The sequence below is a fragment of the Pseudoliparis swirei genome, chromosome 21 (assembly GCF_029220125.1).
Source record: "Pseudoliparis swirei isolate HS2019 ecotype Mariana Trench chromosome 21, NWPU_hadal_v1, whole genome shotgun sequence".
Taxonomy (NCBI): Eukaryota; Metazoa; Chordata; class Actinopteri; order Perciformes; family Liparidae; genus Pseudoliparis; species Pseudoliparis swirei.
The window spans coordinates 9,905,259-9,929,699 of record NC_079408.1 but is presented as its reverse complement, the minus strand read 5'-3'; the positions used below and the strand labels follow the sequence as shown (position 1 = coordinate 9,929,699).

At 41.0% G+C, this 24,441-nt stretch overlaps 1 protein-coding gene across 7 annotated transcripts in view; it reads left to right on the top strand.

Annotated features, from left to right (window-relative positions):
- Nucleotides 1–24,441, top strand: part of LOC130211454 (receptor-type tyrosine-protein phosphatase delta-like) — a 255,394-nt gene that overhangs the window by 189,169 nt on the left and 41,784 nt on the right. For 5 of the 7 annotated variants that reach the window (XM_056442153.1, XM_056442151.1, XM_056442152.1 and 2 more), the window contains 3 exons: nucleotides 1,024–1,165; nucleotides 17,654–17,842; nucleotides 21,745–21,855. In XM_056442153.1, coding sequence (XP_056298128.1) covers nucleotides 1,024–1,165; nucleotides 17,654–17,842; nucleotides 21,745–21,855 — 442 coding nt within the window. Of the gene's footprint in view, nucleotides 1–1,023; nucleotides 1,166–17,653; nucleotides 17,843–19,150; nucleotides 19,773–21,744; nucleotides 21,856–22,805; nucleotides 23,047–24,441 lie in introns of those variants that run through there. The other 2 variants (XM_056442154.1, XM_056442155.1) reach the window with 2 other exon arrangements.

Below are 24,441 nucleotides of genomic sequence, written 5' to 3'. Positions count from 1 at the left end.
TGCTGCTTTGACTATGAAATGAGGGCATTTTAATGTTTTTACCATCACCTGCTGTAAGCTTGAATGCCAACACCGCTATAGCTCGGCCAATGAAATGTGGAGGTGTATTAACTAACAAGTGCACAGATGTATTGTGAACTTTTAAAATGTTTGTAGGCCTCTGTGCGTGTGTGTACGTGTATGAGTGTGTGTGCGTGTGTGTGTGTGTGTGTGAGCGTGAGCTTGTGTGTGAAGCAGAGGCCTCAGGCCTATCTTTTTTTAAATCTACCTCTATGCTTAAAAGAGATTGGGTTATGACACAGGGCTTTCTAGAAATCAGTGAGTATACAACATGTAGCATGCACAAATAGCTGAATAAGCTACAACAAACACCTGTTTGTGAGCATTTTATGTTTGTCGTTCGTTAAATACAGTCGCTCCTGTCTTACGTACCACTATCTCACCTCATGGTACAACTGTCCGTTATCGTTTATCAAGCCACCTTTACCTGTTTGTGCTTGTTTCTGTCCCATTAACACAATCCAATGTGTCACATTTCCAAGGGATAAAGTGTTAACTTTAAGAGTGGGACACATTCAGATTTCAATTTCACTCTACAACACGATATCCACGAAAATTCCGACCACCCTAACTTTACCCATTCTTAAAGTTAGTCAGCCGCATCAATTATTTAGAATAGTTCATTAACTAAAAGACAACACATCTGAACACATAACAAATGGACATATATATAACCAATCTTTGGTTCATCAAATATGCTCAGTATCTACATATAATCAATACACATATCCTGATGTTACTTTTTGTACATGTATATGTAGAGTATTACCACAATATTCATGACCACAACATCACTAGGGCTCAGTGTAAGGTAGGCAGCAGCTTTTTGTCCGTGTCAATCACCATCAGTGTCGATCGCCAAATGTCCTCGAAAGTGTTGTCTTTTACTTCTCCGCGGAAGGTCTCTCGCCCGTTGTGAGCCAAAAAATCTCCTTTAACATATCCTGTTTGTCGCACCTGCAGGTGATAGAGTTCGACGATGGCTCTGGTTCAGTGCTAAGAATTCAGCCGCTACGCACGCCCCGGGATGAAGCCATATATGAATGTGTCGCCTCCAACAGTGTTGGAGAGACGAGCGCCAACACCAGACTCACTGTTTTACGTGGTAGGTCTCAGCTACCCCGAAAGAAAAACAATTGCACACACACACACACACACACTTTCTTCTCTAACATGCCATCTTTCTCCCAGCTAACCCAGGTAAGAGTGACTTTACTTGTTTTTCTGTCCTTTTGTCTATGTTTCTTCGTGTCACAGCGCACAGTCAAACCAAATTACAGACTCTGGTTACACTCACGTTGCGTCTTTTAACTTGATAAGATTTAGTCCATTAGCCGAATAAGTTTCTGTTTCTGAGTGACTTAAGTCATTTGCATACAGATGCCTGACACAATAATTAAGATGCCAGTTAAATTATGCAAATAGCCATCCATTCCTAGCCTGTGGTGGTTTCATTGAAAAAGCTCAGCAATATTTTTCAACTCAGTCATCTCTGCGTTCAGCTTTGATATTCTTTGGTGTATTCTGATTTGATTAATGATCATATATTGTTTATGGTAGTATTGGAGACCCAAGTGGCCTTCAGGCCAGTACCTTTCAGTGACCAGTGGCTGTTAATAGCTACGCCTCCTCTACACAGACACGTGTAACAATCCAGACGGGAAAGGTCAGCCGCTTTGTTTACTACCAGTGAACAAAGAGAATAAAAGTCAGATGACAAATATCAAGTTGGTTGAAAGTGCTGCTTTAATAATAAGCACTGAGCAACATTTTATCTTGATTACACACAACATTCCATTCAAAGGCACAATTCGTGGTGGCTGTGAGCTTAAAAGGCTGAGCAATATCTCTCGAAAGAATGACTTGTTTGGCGCTGAATGGAGAAAATGGCTTTAGAAAAATGCTTTGGGCTGCCTGAATGAGGTGTGCTCCATTATGTACCACAATTACACATCGTGGCAAATGAGTTTCTATTGACAGGAGTGCTTCCATCCTATAGAAAAAAAAGCTGGCTCTGCGAGTCTCTGAAGCCCCCCCCATACCTCCAACCCCCCCCCGCTTCTTATCTCACCAATGAGCCAACAAAAGGCCCTTTGCACGGTCTCCAGAGGCAGATGGAAAGAGAAAGGTGGCACGATCACATGCAGCTCTCGCCTGTTTAGTCTGGAGCACAACGTGCGGGTGTGTCTACGTGTCCACGTTCTCCCACATGCAATACTCTGTGCATTTCCTGTTCCTTTTCGCTCTCTATCTATTTTTTCCCCTTCAAACACACACACACACGCACACACAGACACACACAAATAGATAGCTAAGGGACGGGTACAGAAGCTGCTCTTCCCCGCTCCACGGCCTAGCATTAGCATGTTTATTACCATTTCCATTTTGCTCTTTTGCTCGCTCTCTCTTTTTTCCCATCAATGTATTGAAGGTGAGCAGACGCCTATCTCGACCCCAAAAAATTGAAAAACAGGAAAAGTGCTTTTTTCTTTCATGCGGTTATTGAAAATGAAAAAAGGAGGTGCTCCCCGTCCTCACATTTCTTCTCAGTGGTTGCATATAAACTCCCAAAATATTTGCATTGTGAATGATAAGTTAATGCTCTGCACAATTTCTAAATGCAATATATTCATTTCACTACCCTCCATCACCACGTGCAATGACGCAACAGGTATTCAACCTATTCTCGGGTCGAGCGTTTATATTAGCTGGACATCTTGTTTGTTGTAGGTCTGACAGAGGAAATGTATCTGTATGCACACACTGGTCGTGAAACAGCAAATAATAAACAACAGACCTGATTTATTACTATGAGCAGTGATAACAGTCTTGGCTTTGATAGACAAATGAAAGAAAGAATGATGAAAATCAATTCTACACAAAGGGGGAAATGATGCCGCAGTGCTGGCCACAGACACGGAGAAGCATTACTATGATAACATAAACTCTAGCTCGCCATATTCTTTCAGATTACACTTCAATAGTCATAACGTCAGTTGTAGACATCCAGAATACGGCCGAGCAGAATGTTTTTATTTCAAGGACCTTGGAGTAAGCTGACACACTGCATTGTGGGTGCAGCCTTCTGTATGGGCAACACAAGGTTACCTCAAGGAGGCTTTATGTATTATTAAGGAGATGAAAAAGTGCCCTCCTTTCACAGCTACTTGGAACCATACCATACACATAGCTGCTTTGCCACTCATCATTCCTCATGACATAAACTGCAGTTCTTTTAAGTCCGATATGTCACTACGACCAGCAAAACATGATTTCTCTCCTCCTTTGGCCCTTTTTGTGGAGAGACTGATACAGGATTGGAGAGATAAAGAAATAAGCAAATACAAATAAGCACCAGGCCAAATAAATATAAAGCGACTGTTTAGCTCATTTGGGCTCCAATGGTCTGTGGAAACAACTGCAAAGCATCTGTTGTGGGAAGCTCGCCACAGGGGGTGAGGCCTAATTCCATGAAGGAAAAGCACATTGTTGTAATTGCCATGCTATGAGGAGAGGGCACTCGAGGTGACGAATCCAAAGCACTGGGGGATATTAGTATTCGAATGTGTCTCTAACTTGATTCTTAGTGCCATTAGCAATGAACTTCCAGGCGCAGGGAAGTGATTTGCATGAAAGGCGAAACCCTGAAACGTAATGATTTCGCCAGTCAAATCTGCGAGGCCGTGCCATGAGTTACCGCTTTTCTGGATTTTTTTTCTTCGGGCCCCTCCATTTTGATAAACTACGAGATGAACCGACTCGTATGCGACTCGTGTCTTTGAATTAAGCTTGTCTTGATTTGCCATGTAATTGAGAAGGACAGCAAGAGATTGAGAAATGGAGCACATTTTGGGTGTCATGGCTGCAATATGATTTCAGTGAAGTGGCATTTGATCTAATTTATGAAGATGTCCCGCGTAAAGATATATGCGCACACGTGTGGACTCACGGGAAGCCTTTATATCGGTCGCGAGACGATGTTGGGGCATTTGGATTTTGCTCGAACTAAAGTCAAACAAAATTAAAAATTGGAAAATGTCGCAAAAAAACACCCCACAGGGTCTACACTCTGAGGCTGGAGTAGCTCCAGCAGAATGATGTGTGGATTTGAGTGTTGCAGTTCATGATTCAGGCATGATTAAGGATTTCTATTGCATCCTCACACTCCCATTATGCTGTCAACAGCCATTTCCTGTGCCCCACACACAGGCGTGCAAACTTATGCAGCTGTGCACAACTTGACAGTGGGAGCGGAAAATGGGAAGCCGCTCTCCTGTGACGGAAAAACAGAATGCATCATTTCCATTTGTATGGAATGGTGCAATGGCTCGGTCGAAGCCATGTAGCTGCAGACGGATCTTTTCATATACAATAAAGGGGCTGCTCCATGATCAGTGATTATTCATAGACAATGTATGCACTTGGCTCTTTGTCATTGTCATCATTGTTATCAATACTGATCTCAAAACTTAATAAAAGACATCAAAAGCTGCTTCATTTAAATTCCAAGCCTAGTTAACGGATACCCCGGAAATGCCGGTCAACGCAAACTGCATGGACGTGTTCGCAAAAGAAAAAAACATAGAACACTTTCAAGAGTGACTGACAATAATAATTCAAAATAACAAAGTACCTTAATGCTCATTCCTAACCATAGTTTTTTTAATATGTGTGCTCTTGCACAATTGTGTGTGTATGTGTGTGTGGATTGGGGTTAAAAAGAGGCAGAATAAAGAGGAGTGAAGAAATGGAATGAGCGCAGTTCATAGACTGCAACTTGATTTTTTTGCATATACAGGACTGTCTCAGAAAATTAGAATATTGTGATAAAGTTCTTTATTTTCTGTAATGCAATTAAAAAAACAAAAATGTCATGCATTCTGGATTCATTACAAATCAACTGAAATATTGCAAGCCTTTTATTCTTTTAATATTGCTGATTATGGCTTACAGCTTAAGAAAACTCTAAAATCCTATCTCATAAAATTTTAATATTTCCTCAGACCAAGTAAAAAAAAAGATTTATAACAGCTGAGTGTTTGTCAAGGCTCAGGAAACCCTTGCAGGTGTTTCGATTTAATTAGACAATTCAAGTGATTTGTTTAATACCCTACTAGTATACTTTTTCATGATATTCTAATATTTAGAGATAGGATATTTGAGTTTTCTTAAGCTGTAAAACATAATCAGCAATAAATCAGAATAAAAGGCTTGCAATATTTCAGTTGATTTGTAATGAATCCAGAATGCATGACATTTTTGTTTTTTTAATTGCATTACAGAAAATAAAGAACTTCATCACAATATTCTAATTTTCTGAGACAGTCCTGTATATCTATATATATATATCTATATTTAAGGCTTTCTTTCTTACAAGTGCGGGATGAACAAAAGGCAGTCTGCATGCTCAAATTGCTTTGCGAGATAAATGCTGCATCAGCCGTCTCGGACTGTCGGAGCACGGGAGGCAGTGAGGATGAAGCAAGTGACCGTAACAAATTTACTGCGGGGGTGGGGGGGGGGGGGGGGCCACCAAACAATTCCTTGGTTTACTGGCGGGAGCTCTATAGATGGCAAGACCTGGGCCGCCACGAATAACTCATTTTTCTAACAAAAGTGGTACTGCGGAAACATGCTGACTTACTGTCGGAGTTTAATGCTTTTGTTTCATTAAACAATAGTATTATAGACTTCTTGGAATAGCATTTTATGTCTGAAGGAATTGTACGACCTAAGCGGTCGGTCCACTTTGAAGCGCAGTGGGTATCGATTCATTCTCCAACAGTAGGTAGGACTTTTAAACATCAGTTTTCCTTGCCACCAGTTTCAGCAGGTTTTTCATATTAGATGTTTCATAAAACATCCACAGGGAAGGGTTATTGCTTGGGATTTGGCCAATGCTGATTTGATGCAACTCTGGCCTCAACACCCAACTTCTCTCTCATACGTCACAGAAATGGAGCATATGATGACACGCTATTAATTATTGTAATTAAAAGGAATGAGTTAAGTGTCCCCACAGAAATTGATCTCTTCTCAGAAAAGAGAAAACAACCGTCCCCCCCGTCCCCCTTTATATCATACTGTGTGGGTAATGGTGGGAGCCAATCATTTTCTGTATTGTATGCACGATGAGTTGAGGCATAACTGCTGCCAACAAGATGGATGTTGGACTTTACAGTCTACATAGCGTGTGAGAAAAACATCTGTTGGAGCCACAAAGGCGTTTGGACTGCACGCTGAACACGATAGATAACTCTGCACACACATTCAGGTAAAGACAGCCTCCTGAATTAATAATTATTGATTCAAACAAATGAGGAATGTGTTTTCTGTTTGTTTGTTTTTCTTTTCCCCCTCTCTGGCTTTAGATGCCACTTCTTCTCCCCCGGTGACCTCGCCGCACTGGCGGTGTAATTACATCATGAGTGATTTAAACATGCAAATTGTTTCCCACATCTTGTGGAAGCACAGTCAAACAGTAAATAACACAATTAGGAAAAATGAAGTTGTGTACACCTGCAATATGTTTATTTGCTTTTCCAAATCTTTGATATACATTGTTGTGTATGTTTAAGCAAGCAAGAATAATATTCTCCAGAGTCTTGAGCAGGTATAGGATCACACCTTAGTTCGGCATCTTAGCATGCTCACCTTTGCTACATCCTCCAAAATCAGATCGAAGATCAGATATTTAATCCTTTAGTCATGGATGGCAGAGTTTAACACAGTCTGGCCTGGAGGGGGGCACAAGGTCATACAAGGAGGAGCATGTAAGTCTGAGCCAGGTAGTCGAGGTGTTCTAATGTTAGCAGCTTTGATCTCAGCTCCAGTCGAGTCGTTTTCTACGAGATTAATTGGGCGCTGCAGGATCATCCTGAAAGCATCTAATGCGTTGAAAGAACTTCTCAAGCTGTGAAGGCTGCTCGCTAATTACCACCAAACAACTTTGGACTGAGAACGTGACAAGTATTGGTTTGTAATTGTAATTAATTGACTTTACATTATTACATTCAGTACAGCAAAGACGAGTGAAGTTCATAATTTAATGTTTTATGGCATGGAAACGGGGACAAAACACGTGTATCACAAGTTAGACCCGAGCTATAAATCTCAAACCATGTGGCCTCAATTTCAGAATTTCCATAATAAAACAATAGCATCCAGTGCCTGCTGTGACACCCATAACCCCCCACCCCGAGTCATATTTTGAGAGAATGCCCGTGTGATGAATTTAAGGAGCCTGATGTAACCCCGATTTCCATTAGGGCTCTTTGAGAGCCAAGAGGTCCTTCTCTGCAGGATGTCAGCAAGCATGAATAATCTCTATACTCCCCGCTCCTGTCGCAAGCTTTTAGCGCTATCAATTATTGAAATGGCTGGTGCTTGGTTTTCCCTTCCTCAGAAGGAAGTGAACTTGTATGAATTCGGTTTACGCAGACATTTATACGGAGAGTTACCCAGAGTACTCGTCTGGACCCGATGATACCATGTTCAAATTAAAGAGTCCTGGGCCGCGACCCATAAATATATCCTGTCATGCACAAAATGCTAAAAGTTATTAAAGCTCAAAGGATTTTGTGGAAACATTCTGGCAGCTGATGGGATGCTTTCCTGCTAGTAAAGTAATAGATACCACACCCCCCCACACACACACACACACACATATTGTCCCCTAGAGTCCATTTAACCTTAATGTACACCGATTTCTGGAAATACTCAAATGAGAAAGGCCCGTTTGATCAACCTGGCCCACCTGCTTCTGAATGCATAGTACATGAAGCTTAATGAAGCAACTCAGTGTCGCACAGTTGTGCCGCTTCAGCTTCTGGCTTTTCATCAGCTTCCCCCTGAAAAGACAAAAGCAATAAATCAAATATTATGACACACAAACATATACTTTATTAAACTTTTGACTCATCAAGCATCATCTAGTCATCCCAAGTGGGCGGTAACATAACAGATGTCTCGCAGTATTTGCTTCAAAGTGACAGTGGTGTCTCCCAGGAGACGGTAGTGTGTGGTTGTTTATATATTCCCTTCCACGTCCTCTTTATTTGTGAATGTTTAATGCACTCGAGAGGATCGAATGTGGCTTGATGGACTGTTTCGGAAAGAAAGCGAGAGAAAAAAAGGAAGTGTGTGTTTTTATGGAGTTGAGAGGAAGTAGGCAACATCCATTTTACATTTGTGCTCGGCTAATAATTCAAAGCGTTGTCAAATCGTTTTCTCCCATCTGCTTTGAATATTGCTAATAATACCAGAAAAAGTGCTGATGGCAAATAAGATGACAGGAGCAGAAATTTATTTATTTTTCTTCTTCTTTCCCTAACTCTGAATAAATGTGGCGCTGTTTTGTGAAGCAAATGGAACCATTGCTCAAGGTAACAACCAGCAAATGGGATATGCAAAGTGAAATCCTGAAGAGGGTTGGGGAGGGACAGAAGGAAGAGGAGATGGGAGACAGACAAAGACAGATTAGGGGAGAGTCTTTAACATCAAGCATCGTTTTAAAGTCTCAGATGAGCTGCGGCTGGATGGAGGCAGATGCAGACAGGCAAATTCAAAAGACAATGACGGTGTGGCAGAAAGACATGATTGTAGGTAGAAAAGGTCTTGAAATCTCTTTTATCCCCTCTCCACTTCCCCCTAGGCGATCTTTACTCGGAACAGTACATCTGGCCTAGCTGACGTGTAGTCTGTAGAGCAAGAAGAAGGAGGGGGGGGGGCATCTGAGCGTAAATTGAGCTTTGTGCCTGGCTCCCTGCCGGCGTTGCTGCTTGCCCAGCCAGGCCTGCAGAGAAATGCCCCCTCTCCGCCCTTCCTGCTTCATCTCTGCTTTTCATCTCCCTCTTTACCCATCCATTTTAGTTCTATAGCCCTTAGGGGCATCCGACACTAACACTCACGCTCTGCTTTCCTTCTCCGACTCCTTTTGGTTTTGTTGTAAATGGAAGAACACCACAGCTAATCCGTCAAGTTTATGAATGACGTGGGCCCGGGGGAGAGTTGGGGCACCTTGACAGAAGTGGCGTCACATCTCCGTTGCATGGCCTGTGCTTGGCCGAGCCGGTTTTCCCCAGCAGAGATGGACATAGAAAATGTCTCGGCAGACGAGGGGTCATTTTAAAGTAATATAAATCATTTTTGATCTGGATTGTGTTTCTCAATTTCAACCCAAATCTTATTGTGGCTTCTCTATGGCGCCAGCTACACAAAAATCCTGAAGAGGGAAGTGTGCAATTCATAAATCAATCCATGAATCCGCCCATGATGGTCAAGGGCTACTCCCTTTTGTGGAGAAACATGACAGATGTCTTTCATGGTTGGATATGAATATGTGAAAATATAAAAGTACTGTTTTCCCATGAAAACAGTGTGTTAACTTAAAGTTTTACAACTAGCTCTCCAATGTCATTCACAATGAGGAACGGCTTGAATTGTTCATCTGTGAAGGTTTTTCTGGGGGAAGAAAAAAAGGCTTGGTGATTAATAGATTGACTCGACAATGGTTTCCTCATAATCTGAGGCATTAGGCAAGGTTTTTTTTTAATGACAAATAAGCAGCATTCAATTAATTATACAATCTCAAAGGGGATTTATGGAAGAAATAATCAGTGCGGGGCAAAGGGAGAGACGATGCTATTTTTCACCGAGACAGAGTGCCATGAACCTCGGCTTACCAGAGCTCTCTGTGCCTTCACCTTCCTCCTCCTGTATTCCGGTCCAACGTTCATCATCGCAGGATAGGGAACACACCGGATAGTGTTTCTCAAGCCATTTCTCTTTCACTTCTTCAGGCAACAAGGCGGAAAATACAATTTTAGTGATAACATTTCGATACTAGATGGTGCCTCGTTGTCGGCCCTCGGGCATTAGCGTTTTTTCTCAAAGAGACTGCATTTGTTCAGCAAATTACCAAAGTACCTTTTAGAGGGACCAAGCTAACGAGACTTAATGTCACTATATATTGAAGTGTGCCTGCTCCTCTTAAAACTGTTAGAGTGTATTGGAATTAGCTGCATGAGCCAATTCTGGCACATACACAGCAATATGCATTAGCGTGCTCTATACCTGTTGAATCAACTGATGTCTTGGAGCAGACTTTCATCAGCCCAGCTACACTTCTTCTGTGGTGCCCAATTTTTTTCGCTGCACAAAATCCACAATATTGGGGCCCATGTGCAAAACATGTCCCTTAAGTGATAGTTTCTGAAAGCCCTTGTGTGTGTCGGCCACAGTATTCATTTTATAGGAAAATTACTGTACGTGGTAATTGTTTTTATTTAACTTTTTCACCTAAATTCACACTTCTTGATATACATGGAATGAAAATAGATGATGACTAGTATCTGTGAAAATAGGACCTTGAAACACATAAACTGTCATAATCCTCTCTCTCTAAGTTAGCCTCACCATCGATGTAATTAGGAAAACTGAAGCGTACTTTTGTATCCTCAGTCGAGATAAATGTATCTTTCATAAAGCAAACTGACCAGCACTCTGTTAGATACTACAGGATTCCCTCTGACCTGCGACACATTCGTGACCCTAAACTGGAACGCTTTGCATGCTTTCCAACTTAGTTTCTCTAATGCTTTGGAACCGTAACAATTGTGGCCCCAGGCATATAATTGGGACAAAATAGTAATGATGAAAAAAATATGTCTAGATTCACGGAATGTATGAAAACAATTTGAAGGTTACTCGCCTGTGAACCCTTGAGAAATAACTGGGGAAGATGAATTTAAGAGTCGTCCCCTACCACACATTATGGTGGGCCTTATTAGACAAAGTGCTGAGCATTTTGTTTTGTATTATTAGATTACTTAAACAATATCCCGGAGGCTTATTTGGGAAATCTGGCTCCAAGAAATCTCCAGGTGGGAACCTAATCTCATTTAGAATGGACAACATATGTGCCAAACAGCCCTGGGATTCATCATTGAGATAAATAAATGCTTTGGATTCTCTGACGGCATTTACGGGAAATTCAAACATCTCATTCCTTCTTTTTTGCTCACCAATAATGCACAGGTGCTTTTGTACTCTTAATGCTTGTCTGCCTTGTTGTCTGACTGTATCTAAACTAGTCCAAGTATTATACCTGAGACAGTGCTAAGACATCTAATTAATGACAATCAAAGTATTGCATCTAAGTAAGTCAAGAGTAGAACAAGTCAATTAAGTAAATATATTCAAATGACTGTTTTTAGGACGTAGGAAATAAGGGATAGAAGGTCAAACATTTAGTTGGAGACAAGTTTCTCCCTTGCAAAAGTGTATAGTTAGAAAGATGGATGGAGCGTTGAGGGAAGTTACTCCGTCTTAGTCCAGGTTGGAGAGTTGAACCAAGCTGCAGGTCGCTGATAAAGCAAAGGGTGGTCTCAGATTGAGAACCTGTCAATCATTAGGTGCTAGATTGTAAAAGTACACCTTTGTACCGGAGCCTAAAGTATACCTCGTGAGTAGAGCAATGAAATCAACGATGTGTGTAAAAGTGGTGAAACATTAGAAACAGAGGGGTCGAGAAAAATAGAAAAATAGAGCAGATGCCGTCAGAGAATTGGCACAAAATGAAATTTGCTGTCTGCCTTTGTTAATCAAGAGCTCTTACGTTTGGTTGAGTAACTTTGTTTGTGTGAAAACAAAAGCATAATTAACATTCCCCTCTCCCATGCCAAAGGAGAAAAAAAATAATTGAATACGTCAGTTTAACAGAAGCCGAACAGAACATTTTGTTGAAGAGGATTCAGGTTGTCTCTGAGCGGATGTATTAACTAGGCTCGCAACACATTTTTGAGAAGTGTAAACAAATTATAGTGGACAATGTTGCCATGTTAATGTGTAACCGAATCAACAACCTCACTGTTTGTCACAAAAACCAAATGTCTGCCCTGAGACTCTGGGTTAAATGTAACTTCTTTATCTGTGTGTCAAGATGTATTTTCTATCATATCACCACACTTCTACAGGTCTTTCATCCTTTAATTGTGTGCGTGGCTTCTTTTTTTCTTCTTAATTAAGTCCTAATTCAATCTAGGTCAGCTAATGCCTTAGCAAGCCATGAAACAAGCCAATCTCAAAGGACCGGCAAGAGTGCTGTATGATTAACATGATTCACGCCCAAACCCTGCTAAATTCTTCTATCTTCTTCCTCACTTTTGGATTTTTTTCTTTTAGCGTGGAAAGAGCGTGAATCACTTAATCACTGTCCCTCAACTTCAAATGATATCCTATGCTGTGGTGGGGAAAAAATGGCTTTGACTCAGGCTGCTGAGGAAAGTAAGCAGTGCTGTCACACTCCACGGATAATGTTTTGTGGCTCATCATTGTGTTCTGGCTGAAATATTATCTGAGGAGGGGTAGCGAGAATCAGATTGATTCCTAAACTGGGCACGGATAATCATTAGGGCAGAAGAAACTGTCATACTTGAAGACATCTGCCCCAAATTCCCACACTGCCATAATCCAGCATCTTGTGCCAGGGAGGGGTCCTCAGAGGGGTCTTGACACACACTTTTTTCCATCACGCTGCCACAGCAAGTGACCTGTGACAGCCTCTTTGAGGAGATTGTATCCCTTCAAATACGTCCGACAAATACATATTATTTCGGCCTGCAGGGATTTTCCCTGAAGAATAACCTCAACCGCGGGGTGAAAAGTCTTATTCCGCTTGGGAAGAAAAGGGTCGAACTGAAGCCAATCCTTGTGCAGCAACCACGGAACTTAAGCCTGGAATGTGACCGGAAAGGTTTATGTTTTTATGGCTTCACTTCAGTGCAAACAAAGGTTTAATTTCTTCTCAAATTCCTTTCTACTTAATTTAGCCCAATATGATTTCATTGACACAAAAGACATCTCATCTAATTAAACTTAAGTAGCTGATTCACACTCAGCTTCCTTCACATTTTACTGCTTTTGTTTAACCAATGACGCAACGATGGATGTTGAATTGTATTTTGACATCACTACCCACTATCAAAATGTCAATCATCATTACCAATACAATGCGATACCCAAGAGCTACAGCATATGCAACATTAGGAGACTACGAATATCTGGAGAAACCTACTCACTGTAAAATTGCTTCCTCTAAAAGCTCTGCTCTGTGGAAGGTCGACAGTACACCAGAGAAAAAGACACAGTGGTTGGTATACTATCGGTGCAACGCAGGAGAGCGGAACATGCTTTTTTATTTGGTTTTCTGGAGCCAGTTTCCCACAGCTGTCAACATCTGGGTGGATATTAAACTCAAGCAGATGGTTTTAGTCTGGTCCCACAACTCTTTTAATGAATTGCACACCACCGATGTCCTGTAGTGTAGTGCGAACATCACTTCAGTCTACACACATGCAAAAGGGCCTTGCTGCAGCACTAACCCAGCTAACATGAAAACTGGAACAGCCCATGTTTGAATGGTACCTTTATATGTTGACTCAATTAGGCTCATTTAATTAGAGCCTAAACAAGGAAATTATTACTTGAGTTTGTAACTCAAGCCATTACGACGCAGCAGGCGACAGGTTTACTTTGACACACACTGTGTGTGATTGTGTGTGTTTATTCCGAGCGACTGCAGAGTGTGCTGACTTTATGCTGCTCTCAAGCATCATTTCAGAAACCAAAAAAAGGCAAGGAGAATGGTATTCCACTCTTGCTCATATTTTGTATGAGTGATCAATACATATAATCTTCTAATGGGTTGAGTGTATGTCCACTGGCCTTATGTCTTATGCAGAAATCTGCTCACTGAGGTACTTTTTAAGCCAATGTCCTTTTTATACTCCTCCCATTCTTGGCACCGCACGCTCATATGGCCTGATAGCCTGGCAGTGGCTAATGTGTGCAAATTGTCATTGGGAGTCTTTTTATATCAAGCACCAGTGCTCAGCACTACTGTAGAAGGTGACTTCAGCATTTCTCTCCCTTCTATCTCATTTAGTGTGTAGATCCATTGTTGAATATACAGTATTGGTCTATAAAGCAGGAACTGTCCTTGTCTTATAGGCTGTCCTTGAGATTGCAGTTAGCAGCGAGGTAGAATCAGGAAGCAGGGGAAGCGGTTTCCCATATCAGCTTTGACTTTCACATACTGTACTGAGTAGCTCGTGGCTGTGTATGTTCAAGTCACTCAGCATATTGTAGCCCCAAAACACACATTAAAAAACAAAGCACTACAAGCCAATTAAATCCAAGTTCTACTCCAATCAGGATGCAGATCAGGGTTCCTAAAGGGGTAATGACGTAGCTCCTTGCTGATGATTAATGTAACCACAAGGCGAAAACGAATCTCTTGACAGGTAGCAGAACTGCAAACATAGCACATGGGAAAACCCACTTGCCGCTTGGACCCTGGTTGATTCATTATTTCATTCACTTTGTCAAAAACAAAGACTTTTCCAAAAAACTGTTCACCAAACGGGCCGCGACTTGAATTACACAGTGATTAATCTGATTTCATTTTGGTCTCTTTGCCTTGTAAGGGGAACGCGGCCGCAGCTCTGTTGACGCGAGTTGTTAATCACGGCACACGTTAGCAAATGTGTTTAATTTCCCTCACTTTGTTTATTATCACAATGGTAATTCTCTTTCTGAAGTAAATGAGGGTATCGCTGAGAGCTGTAAGGAGCGTGAGAACGTCCCGGTGTTTATTGTTCTTTCTTTGCATCTCAAATCAAAGTCCGGGGCAAGAAAGGTTTTGAGATACCTCGCGGTTGGAATCCTGACTTTGTGGCCATTCGAGATGAGCGTGAGTGCACAAAGCAGCTGTAAAATACATTTCTGGGCCTGAGCAAGAATGCATTCAAAAGGCCAGAAACCTTTGTAACAGATCATTAATTTTAAATGCACTGCCTGGAGTCACATCAGCTGCCTGCACCAGATTTACAGGCAAGCATCGTGTAACAAACGCATTCTATTGGACATGGAAGATGAGTTTGGTGAAAGTTCCCTTTGTGCATTTGACCTAGGCCTCATTTTAATGTGTTCACAATGTCAGTGAGCCACACTGTAGTTTAAATCAGGCAGAATTGCTATGATTTTAGGTACAGGATCCAGATTTTTTAAATCTACAATTGGAAAGGAATGTTGGCTCGCGCCCTCTTCTTTTCTCCGTGCGGCTGAATAACCAGGCACATTGCACACGCCAGCTTGAGAACGATCCTGCCTTTCTTAATGGACAGTTAAATTATGATTTCTTGAGCACCTTGTTTGAGAATATATTGCAATTTCACAGGAGTTGCTTTTTGGTTCGCATGGATTGTCACATCCAATTACTTTATCCAACATGCACTCATGCTCCCAGGCTTGCTTCCGGCTATTGTGTTTGATCAGGTATACCTTCGACTCACTGTACAATCGACTAATTGTATGTTTCGACCTTGAACGGGCTAAAGGGAGCTTGAAAAGGGGCTACCTTGTACAATTAATTTCTTTCAGCCTGCTCCCTGTCTTTCTTCATTTGAATGAATAACTTTAAATGTGCCGTCTGTTTCTGTTCCATTCCCTCACTCCTTGATAGTTGTGACTGTGATACTTTTGGAAAAAAGTCACCAAATTCAAATGATCATATGTGTGAATACCAGATAACACTGTATCCGTCAGATACAAAAAAACACACAGATATCAAACGTCACGATTATGTCAACAGTGGTCACATTTTACATCATTTAGTGTTGTTTTGGTTTTTACTGCGTTGGTATTGTAAATCAGAAACAGAGGTGAATGACAGCTAATAGAGTTCTTGAAGCCTATCACATAAACACCGAAAATGAATAGAATACACATCCATAACCATGCATACACATTAAATGACTGTAAGGGAGATATGAACGAGAAAAAAAAGTATTTTCTTCTACACCACTGTAGTTTGATACTAGAGATGGGTTATGTCCTTTAGCTCAACTTTCCTACTTTAACTGTGATGTTAACTAAATGTGGCTGAGGTGACTCGAGTAGTTAAGTGGTATTTGTCCTAATTAACAGCAAATCAATTGTGTGCAAGCAATAACCAAACACAGTGCCAAACACCTACACACTTTTAACGAGAGTAAAGCCGGGGCAGCTCTCATTACCTTAATGGATACTGAAAGCGATAAATGTATCCTATATATTGCACAGCATGTCAAGGACGTGCAGTGATAAACCATAAGGATGCATGGGGCGCTTTGGGCGGGACGTCCAGTATAACTAACCGTCCACAGCTGCCAAGAAAATGACCATTGTTCAAAGTATACTTCATATAGGGTAGAAATCCCTCAAATTGGTCCAAGAGGAGGAAAGAGAAAGCATCTTTGTGCTAGATTTTGTTGTTGTTGCTTTTAGCAAACAACCGCCTTCCATCGCTGTCAACAAACACATGTCAGTTCAGGCAGGGACGCAGAGTTGCATCGGAAAGTTGTGCAGTTCAGTCTGAAGTCACTCATTTGTAACACAGTGTATTTCTGATAAGATTTATCCATTGAGTTGGTTTCTCGTGCCAGATACCCAAAAGCATTGTTGGAAGGCGGCCATGATTGTCGTGTGGCTGTGTGCAGGCTGTGGCATCTCAAAGCTGTTTCCAGACTGATGTCTCCTCATGAAAGTTTAATGAAGAAAGTGTTTCCAAACAGGTGCAGTTTACGAGTGCAGCGGAAGACACTAATTAGCGATATCACAGCAGGCGAAGGAAAACTTAAAAGGTGCATATAAACCTCATTGAAGGTCTGGTTTTTCTGATTCTCCCCCTAACTTCATAGCGAGGCAGACATTTTGCATACAGAGGTCTTATTGCGCATGGAAAATTCCACTCGGCTCCCTCTCAAAGATCAGTGCTTTCTTTCTGCAAGCCGAATACGCTCCCTGCTCGGAGGCGTGCGCTGCAGACAAACTTCCCCCGAGACTTTGATTGTCTTTGTTTTGCTAAAAGAACATGATTGAAGCCGGGAGCAATGTGAGTTATCTCCTCTCACATCTCAAACGGCAGCAACATGTAGCCCGCCTCTGTTAAGTCGGTAAGTTGAGACACAGGCAGGGACAAGACAGCTTAGTCAACGCAGCTAAGCCTCCTGCCACTATCAAAGAACTTCAAAAGGTGCATAAATGGTTATCCGGCGGAGCTATAGTTTCTTCTTTTCTGTCATTTCAAGAATTTCGTGAAAATATTCAGTTTAGGTTGCCCCTAGTTTTGTTTCACTGAAAAACAATGTTTTGCTATCATCTCATCAAACACTCTTACAAGGAAGCGGATATTTCCATTTTCTCAAATAAAACCTGAACTTCTCCTTCGACTACCGGGAGTTGCCTGAACTCTGCTGCTGTCCGTTTCCCCTTCTTGTTGTTCATCAATTACATCGCATGTCATTTAGCTGACACTTTTATCCAAAGCGACTAACAACAAGTGCATTCTACCATGAGTACAAACTCAGAACCACAAAAACCCAGAGAGTAGCATTGCAGATCCTTCTTTCACTCGTTGTGTTGCTCTGCCATCTGATGATTATAATGCTGCTCAGGCTCTGCCTTGTCGTTAGCTCTGTGCCGTGTTTGGAAGAGGACCACCGACGTCTGAATCTCACCTTTGCAACAATCTCTCTCGTCTTTTTCTTTGCAGAGGACCAGCTGCCCCCTGGTTTCCCCACCATAGACATGGGCCCACAGTTGAAAGTGGTGGAGCGAACACGCACCGCCACGATGCTGTGTGCTGCCAGCGGCAACCCCGACCCAGACATCTCCTGGTTTAAGGACTTCCTCCCCGTCAACACCAGCAACAACCATGGCCGCATTAAACAGCTCAGATCAGGTATGTTTCCTCTGCTGAAAGCTTCACTACAACAACGGGGAGTCTCCTTTCTTGTTATTCTCTATCTGATCCGCTCCCCCCGTTGTCGTCTCTGTACTTTCATCCTCTTCTTCCTCCCATAATTTAACTTCTCATTTGGCTTTTAATTTTGTAGGTAATGGCATTGTTTCTACTACTTCCTGTCCTCTTCTCTGTGCGACCCGGTGTGTGCTGTATGTATGTGTGTCTCCCTTTGTCTTCCAGTGTTGTCATGGGCTGTTGGGATTGTTCCCCCCTCTGTGTTTGCTGGCTTCTGCCCTAACGTATGCCCTCATTGCTCACTGCTGTGACTTTTTACAAGGAACTATTTTACGGTTTTGTCTTGATTTCCTGTCCACTGCATTGGTGCAGTAGTTTGTTTTGGGATCCATTATCTTCTCTTTTTTTTGGGGTTTAGACCTTTGTTTAGTTTCTTCTTTTTTTTTTACAATTGATATACAACATTCAGCTTCATTCTGAATCTGCATAAGGAGTTCACATGATTTTAAAATTAGAAACATGCAGAAAATTCTAATTAATCATTGTTTATTTCTTGAAATCTTTCACTTTTGAAAGAGGGTTCCTTAAACCTGCTCTAAAACTAAATTTGCATTGCATAAGACACTTCTTTAGGTGGAAAAAAAACCATCTCTTTATGGACTCTAATCAGCCACAGTAGTGCGTAAACCTCCGCAAGGCTTTTCCCTTACCCCTTGATTCTTTGAATTTACAGCCCCTGCTTTAATGTGTAGATGCCAGCTTTGTTTTTGCCTGTGACATTATCCTAATATACCCACCCATTTGATTTCTATCTCAGAAACTATTCTATATTCGAAGGAAAATTACATAAATCATAGCTTGCAGCCTAATGTGCCCTCGAAAGGCAACGCATCAGCACAACTACTTGTAACCTGTATGTTTGACCACTTGTCTTCAGATTTCACAGCTGTCTTTTGTTAAACCGTCTTGTTGACCTGACTTCCTTGCTGACTTGTTTTCAACAGAACTGTCTAGAATTAACCCGTATGTCTAACGTGCGACTTTGATTCACGTAGTTGATAATGCTTTTACGAAAACCTTTGTTAACTAAACTTACCTTAAGCATATAATCATATTCTTATGCTGTCTTTCTTCTCTCTATATTTTTAAATCTACAGAATCCTTTGGTAAGTGCTTAGCTCTAAAGCACACATCACCCCCCACTAATTCTCATGTCTCAAACAACTATTAAAATGCATGGCATGCATTTTACTAACAGATAGTTCAGTTTCAGGGCAACTAGTATAGGCACATACACTCTTCCCTCACTCCACGGTATTCAATGCCAGCTTTAGCATCACCTTTATTTGAAGATTATAATCACCCAACCGTAGCTTATTCTGTCATATACCTGTCCTCACATCTTTCTAACTCACTCACTGACCCACCACGTACTCACTAATCCCTTAACACCAGCAAAGTAGGAATGGGAATTTCAGGAGATTTAGGGAGGTGACCAGCTCTGTTTAGCTCAGATGAAGCAAAGGGATCTCAAGTCGTTCAAACATGGCTGCTCTTAATCTCATACACAAAGTCGTCAAAGTCTCTCCCTTCAGGAGACGGTCTTCAGAAGCTTTTGCCACTTCCAAAATGGCACCTCCCCGTGGTACATCAATGTACAAGTTCTTCTCTCTGACCTATGGTTTTTCTTTGATGAATCCTGTCTTTCTTTACAGAACAATTCTTTCTCTTTCTCTCTCTCCCTCCCTTTCTCTCCTTTCTCTTTCCTCTAGTACCTTTATTTACGTACCCTGTTAAATCTAATTTGATTCTTCTTCCAAAGCCCCAAGCCTCTATCTACTCGTACTAATGCTTCTTCTTTCTAATCTTATTTGCATTCATATTATCCACCCAGGTGGTACACCAATAAGAGGTAAGAGTGCTGAACTGATGTTCACAGAATGAAAATAATACAAATTCATTCTTGCTGTCAATCCATCCATTCACTTCAATCACCTCCATTTTTGTCCTGTTTACCAAGACAGAACCCCATTACATTCAAATGGACCTTCCTTCTCATTTGTCCTATTTTCTTTGACTGAATTTCTATTCCATTTTTCTTTGTCTATGCTTTATTTACTCCTTTATATTCTGGTTTCAAGAGCCTGTTTCGCTCAGTTGTGATATGCTTGCCCTGGCACGAATAAGCATATCCAATGACAATTTTTTTTTTTTACTATATTTTTTCCGTTCATTTTTGTTTTCTTTTTGGCCATAGCGAATCATGTGTCCCTCTTTTTGTCCAACTAAAACAACCAAGCATTTTTCCCCCTTAGCTGTTCTTGTTCAGCACTAAAACATATGCACAGATGCCGTGGAATCACGCAGGCATGCTGAAGACAACATTGCCTCTCCTCTGCTTTTTTCTCCCAAAGAATTCTTTCTATATTTGCAAACTATTTTTTTTCCATTTCTTCTATTTGCTTTCCTCTCCTGTACCTCTAAAAAGCCCAAACAACCACTTTTTTGATAAAGTTTCTACGGTGCTTTTTTTTCTCTTTCACCTATTTTTCTTACTTTTCTTGGGTTTGGAGACTATTTTACTTTTTGACTTTTTTTCTTCAGGGTTTGGGGAAGGCAAACAGTAGAGTCTGGCGAGGACCCGATTGGCTCATTTTTGCCGTGTGAGAGTTGTTGATGCATAAAGCCATTTTTCCCTGGGTCATGTGACACCACACTGCTGATCCCATTGGTGGATTTTTCTGGGTGTCTTTTGTAGCTTTCACAAGCTAAAGCAGTGGTTGGTTACCTTCTTGTCGGCTCAGGTCGATATTTTGAATTTTGTCTTCTAATACAATTGCATTTTATTTTTCAGCTAAGGGTTGTCAGAAGGTTGTAAGTTGTGCCGACATACATTTCTTGCCAAGATTTGCATGTCAAAACTTTTGTTATTGAGGGTTATATGTTGGTTCTGCCTTACATAATACTTCAATTAACATTTTTCCACCTCTATGAGCAGCATTTTTAAATTTTTTGTCTGGGCTGCCTTTTTTTAAACTTACTTCACCGAGATGAAGTCCCAAAATATTCCATTAGGTGAATATTACACCTGATCCGTGATTGAATATGCTAAAATTCATACCTAAATTTCTTTCTTTTAATTGTCCTCCCTTGTTATGCTGCTTTCTTATACTGTAAACCTTTTTTTGTTTGATCCATGATTCCCTAAAGAAGTATCACTCATCCCCATATTGACCAGTCCAGTGACATGTTGTATATTGAAGGGCTTGCCCCTATTCTTCAAAGTGAAATGATGACATTCTTTTTGAACATTGGCGATAGGATTAGGGTCTTTTTAGATCCTTTAACCTATAAGCAATCAGGCTTTTTCTCTAACGAGGTCATCAACAAGGTAAATGTATTATAGACAGAAGATAACTTAGGTATTATTTCTTTTTTCTTTTCTTTTGGATTTGAACAATGTGTTTTATTCTTTTCCCTCGTCGATATTTTAGCTCTGTTAAATTGTATTACAATGTTTTGCATGATCACCGTTTGCAGCTATCCCTGAACTATAGTAGGGTAACACAGTCCTCAGCCAGTGGATCAGGCTGTGATAATGATGGGGGCTACACTTTAAAATATAGAGTTTTAATTAAAAGAGGCAAGAACGTAGCATTTCATTGATGCAGTTTATTGGATATTGTTTAATTTCAACTTTCCTCAAACTGTCCAACTACTCAGGCTTGACAGGACAAAGCAAAACTAGAAATGAGGGGGCTGATGTTGGCCTCCTTGAGGTTGAACAACGTCTTTTCTTGTTGTAAGTTTGCTTGTGAACATGATGGGAACAACAACATGTTAACCAAACATACTCCCCAACCCCGTTTGCTATTCCCAACCAGGAGCCCTCCAGATAGAGCAGAGCGAAGAGTCTGACCAGGGGAAGTATGAATGTGTGGCGACCAACAACGATGGAACCCGCTACTCTGCCCCAGCAAATCTCTATGTCAGAGGTAGGAAAACACATGTTGACAACACTGGCACGCTTTCGATCAAACATTATATGAATGTTCTCTTTAAAATTCACGAGTAACCTTTAAATCAGCCAATAAAGTCGGCAGGGGCCATGTCCCGTCAGGCCATTGTAAGTATGCTTTGTTTCGGTTCTTTTGGTTCTTATTTTCATTTTGCACTTGACTTACCTGCACTGATGTGAACCTACGGTATCTGCTCTTATGTGTCTCTGGTCCTTGTTGATAATCCTGAGTCTAACACCCATGACTCGACTGCTTGCTGTGTTTATCTACTAATTGCCTCTCAAACCTGACTGTCGGAGGTGGGAAAGGGAGGCCGGCCCTCCTCCATCACTCCCAACTCTTTCCCCAGCAGCTCCTCTCTGGCCCCTGTTTCTCCCTATTGATCAACATAAAAGAGACAGCTTTAAACCACTAGGTTTACTGACGAATCAATACTTACAACTGGTATAAAGGCATTATAATATAGAGTAGTGTCGTTTTTACATTATCCTACTCCATATGTAATATCGTGTAAAAACATAGTTTTAGGTTTTTTTAAACAGTTTTTGCCGCAGTGGCTCGCTTTGAGTAACCAATTTTTCATAGAGGCTGTAATCTTTCACTCTTTTTGAGTCACAATATTTGGTGCGACTTTAGCTTCAGATTCTCACTTTTACTCGCACAGATATTGAATGTATAAAACCCACTTACTCTTCCAGGATGGTCAAGTATTATACACTCTCTATAAATAAGTGGAGCAGATAGATACTGTAGATTTGTACACATTCTTTTAGGTAATTTTCAAATAAATTATACAATGCTCAATAGTCTTGTGGAAGCTTCTGGAAGTAACATCATATACAATACATAATAAGCAAAATACATACATTGTATGTATCATTATAAGCTTACCACACAGTTTAGGCATAATTTGTATTAAGTAAACAATCTCTCTTATTCATAATGTTTGAGCTCAGAGGTCAGACTTTGGCTTTTTAATCTGGAAACCAGGCAGATACAAGAGGAGACCTGCACCTTGGCAACAGAAGGTCCTTTGAATTGTTTAAGTAGTATTTGAACACCTAAAACATGGCCTTTTTTCTCTCTGTGTTTCCCTTGTTTTTCTCCTTTCCTGATTTAATTTTTTTCTGCATCAAATGTCCCTACATCCCTCAGAGCTACGAGAAGGTTGGTGTGTTTTAACTTTTTGAACACAACACAAAACATAAATATTTGTATCTGTTTGCGGGAAAAAAAGAAGAAAAAAATTCTCTCTTTTTTTTATTTAGTATTTCTTTTTATATCACTTTTTTAAATCGTTGTCACTCATTCAATGTTCATGTTGCCACCGAGAATGCCCCTGGTCTTTGTCAGAGTGCATGAGTGCCCAACAGGTGGTGCATGTTTGCATCTTTGAGGCGGGGTGGTCGGGACGATATTTGCACATTTCTGAGGATCTATTTGCATGGTCACCTCCTCATGCTTGAGCTGGTCATCCCCTTTTGCTCTGCCCTTACCCGAACCCTCACCCCAGTGTTGCCAGGTCCGCGGTTTTCCCGCGGAATTGGGCTACTTTTGAAGAGTTGCCGCGGGTTGAATTTTTTGTCCGCTGGTTCGGGTAGACCTATTTTGCATGCAAATTACATGAATATCTTTAAATAAAAATCCATATTTTAAATGAAATAATTTATTTATACCCAAATCCTACCAAACTGACTCCAGATCAGCACGTACACACATGGACATGGGACACGCCCACATACACACACTTTAAAAGCAGTGTATATGGTTTGGCACGGGCATATTTTGAGTTCTGATATTGGGCTGGTTTTATTGGCCATTGGGCTGGTTTTATCACACAGACCTGGCAACCCTGCCTCACCCTGTCAGTGTTCCTGCTTGGGTTCTTTGATGACTCACCACACAGCAGGTCAATGGGATACAAAATGAATACAACTGTAATAAGTCAATTATTTTTTACAGAAAATAATGATGTGACGTACGAGGCAAGCATGCAGATGTCCCTGATTGAGCTCTAGGCCTAATAAGTGCCGTTGTACATAGATTCATGTGAGCACTGAATCTTTCCCTCCATAGAGCCATTTATGCATCACTGCTCTCACATTTTCCCTGCGGTGCTTCTCAGTGATAAAAGTATGTGAAAGCAAAATCATTCCTTTGTTGAAATGGGCATTAAAGTCAAGCACGAAGCTGTAAAAAGTATTAAAATAACCTTGCCCTCGAAGATTATACACTTCCTCTGACTCGGATGTTTCTGCACAGGAAGTCATGAAAGAATGACGTATTTAGAGCGTCATCCACGAGACTTGACAAATGTAATGATATTCAAATGAGCACGATAATATTATGTCTGTGGGGAGTATAATCCAATTGGATATTAATTAAATATTGAGTGAGAGAAACGTTGTATTTAATAATGCAAGCAGTTCCCCTAGATTTCCTCTCTGGAGAGCTGCTCAACAGAATGGGATCCTGAGTTAGAAGCAGCCTGCAGGAAGTGCGTTGAACATTTGTCCTCCAATAACGACTTTAGAGTCACAGGAAGTACAGTAGAGGCTGTTC